Source organism: Morone saxatilis, unplaced genomic scaffold (genome assembly GCF_004916995.1).
Source record: "Morone saxatilis isolate NCDOM2014 unplaced genomic scaffold, NCSU_SB_2.0 Contig6, whole genome shotgun sequence".
NCBI lineage: Eukaryota > Metazoa > Chordata > Actinopteri > Moronidae > Morone > Morone saxatilis.
Window position 1 is genome coordinate 12515240 of NW_023340206.1, and position 2578 is coordinate 12517817.

Sequence of the window (2578 nt, forward strand, 5' to 3'; positions counted from 1 at the left end):
CTGGGCAGTGCTAATCAAATATGAATCATACAATAGTATGTAAATATAGAATATAAAAGATGGTTAAATATCTTACAATAGAAAACTATAAGGACTGTTAGGCCCACTACAAAAATACGTCTATTAATATTATGAATATATTGACCGACATGAGAATAATCGGAAACATGTCACAAGTTGAAGCGAAAACCCAGATAGCTTGTTGCCCTCTGCTGCAAAAGTACACAAGATTAAAAGAAAACACAATTCCTCAATTCACTTTCAGTTCAGGAAGTTGTTCATTTAAGCCTGAAATTGATTGATGTGTTGATCAGAAGTTGTGATATTTATTAGAAAACTATTTACAGAATTGATCTTCAGAGGAATGTCTTTGATAACAAGATTTTTAAAATAGTATATCATCACCTGAAAATAAGAATTGTTGTGTTTTGTTACCTTGAATGAAGAATGAGACGGAAGCGGGTCCTCTTCTACAGAGTCTGACATTTTTCTACAGTAGCCCAGAGCGGACAAACCAAACACAGGCTCTAGATAGGGTCATTTCTTGGCCATTAGTTTTTCCTTTAAGTCATGTGTGCTTTAACATATTTTTCTTTTACTAATAAAACAGTAAATTCTGACATAAAAGCATTTTATGAATGTGAAGGTTCATATTGGACCTCAACAAGCATCATGAACTGTAACTCATGTCGTTTCTCCGCTGACAGACATCGAGGAATATTCTCAGGAGCAGCTTTGCAAGGTACAAACTCATCAACACATTCACATTTCATCAAACGTATGAAACAAACACTTAATGAAACACACATTAGGTGTTGAGGATGATTGTGCTCCTCAACGTGACATCAGTGATTCACATATTTTTACAAAAAATAGCTTTAATTTACCAAAAGGCATACCACAGTGTTTTAGGCTAATGAAGGTAGTTTGAAGTGAGTTGTGACATCTTGTTGATATAATATTAACCAGATTTATCCCTCTCTACCACTGTTTGATATTTTGTTATTACATTAATGCTGCTGAATGATATGACTTGTAAGACAGTTATCATGTATTGTTTAATTATGTTTACTTAGAATACAATTAAATTCCATGAAATGTAAAGTTTTTCTCTTTTTTCCAGGATTTAATCACATTTATGGACAAAATGGTGAGTAATGACACATTATACACACTCCAATCTCAGTGTCTCACTAATTACGGTTCAATTAAATGATGACAATTAACTTTCAGAGAGTTGAAAGCGGCTTTATTTGTTGTCCGTGTGATAACCCACACATATATAAAATGTCTTCTCTGTGTCACTTTTCCAGTCGATACCGCAGGTCACCCTGGTGGGTCACGACTGGGGTGGCTTTCTGGTGTGGACCATGGCTCAGTTTTACCCTGAGAGAGTCAGGTGAACACACATGCAGATTCAGTGACACATCACAGTACTTTGTACTGTAGTAAAATGTGTTATTTCTTGTGTGTGAAGGGCTGTAGCATCTCTGAACACTCCTCTGTTCCCTGCCGATCCCTCAGTCCATCCTGAAGAGAAACTGAAGGCCATTCCCATATTTGATTACCAGCTCTACTTCCAAAAACCTGTAAGTCTGTCTGCAGCATGCTAACACGCTAACACAGGTGATACAACAAAGTGATGGCTTTATATTGGTTACAGTCTACACATTATATCAGCCAGCCGACGAGAACTCTTTATTCCATTAGGATAAGATTTTACATACTAATAGTCTACTATCCCCTTCCATCAGAGACAAAATGGTTCACAGTCATCTGCCACCAGCAGAGAAAAGAAATGGATACAAAGACCCATATATACGCACATATAAATGTATGAATGCCACATTTGTGTTTGCCAACGCGCTCTTCATATCAGCTTTATAAAATATGTCAGTATTGTGTTCTGCTGCCCCCAAGTGGCCAAAAAAGACTCCTTATAGCTGTAGTGGAGGAAGTACTACTGGGCACATAAAGTAGATATAGATAGAGAAATAAGACATGTCAATATAAAATATGGAAGAAATATGAATACTATACCACAATAATGAAGTAGCACACTTTCATCTTTCATTTCAACTGTGGAGATTCTGGTCCATGCAACCACTCTCCAATACTTAAGACTACTTGTTTCCAGACAGGAGAAACAAACCAGCAGTCCTGTCCCACAATAAAAGAAGATAGGTTCCTGCTTCCTTCCTCAGATCTTTTACTTAAATGTACAGAATGTAATTTCTTAGCATAAAGACTGGAAGCAGGGGGAAATCGTTAGCCAGGGTCTGTCTAAAGTTCAGAATACCAACACCTTTAAAGTTCACTAACAAACATGTTCTATCTAGTTTATTTATTCTGAACACAAACAGAAATGTAAAAAAGGATCATACTTATAATATGTTGAACTATTTCTTGTTTCTCTGTGCAGATGACAATAAAGCTTTGAATCTGTGTGTGTGTGTGTGTGTGTGTGTGTGTGTGTGTTTCAGGGGGTAGCAGAGGCCGAGTTGGAGAAAGACCTGGAGAGAGCGTTCAAGATTTTCTTTTTCAGCAGTGCTGAAGCAGTGAGGACACACACACACAC

General features: G+C 37.0%; 1 protein-coding gene across 1 annotated transcript in view; it reads left to right on the plus strand.

Annotated features, from left to right (window-relative positions):
* Positions 1-2578, plus strand: part of ephx2 (epoxide hydrolase 2, cytoplasmic) — a gene marked incomplete at its 3' end in the record, with an annotated part of 6837 nt that overhangs the window by 3536 nt on the left and 723 nt on the right. Inside the window, 5 exon segments of the mRNA XM_035677697.1 lie at positions 708-742; positions 1124-1150; positions 1314-1399; positions 1478-1589; positions 2484-2558. Of these exon segments, the coding sequence (XP_035533590.1) occupies positions 708-742; positions 1124-1150; positions 1314-1399; positions 1478-1589; positions 2484-2558 (335 nt within the window).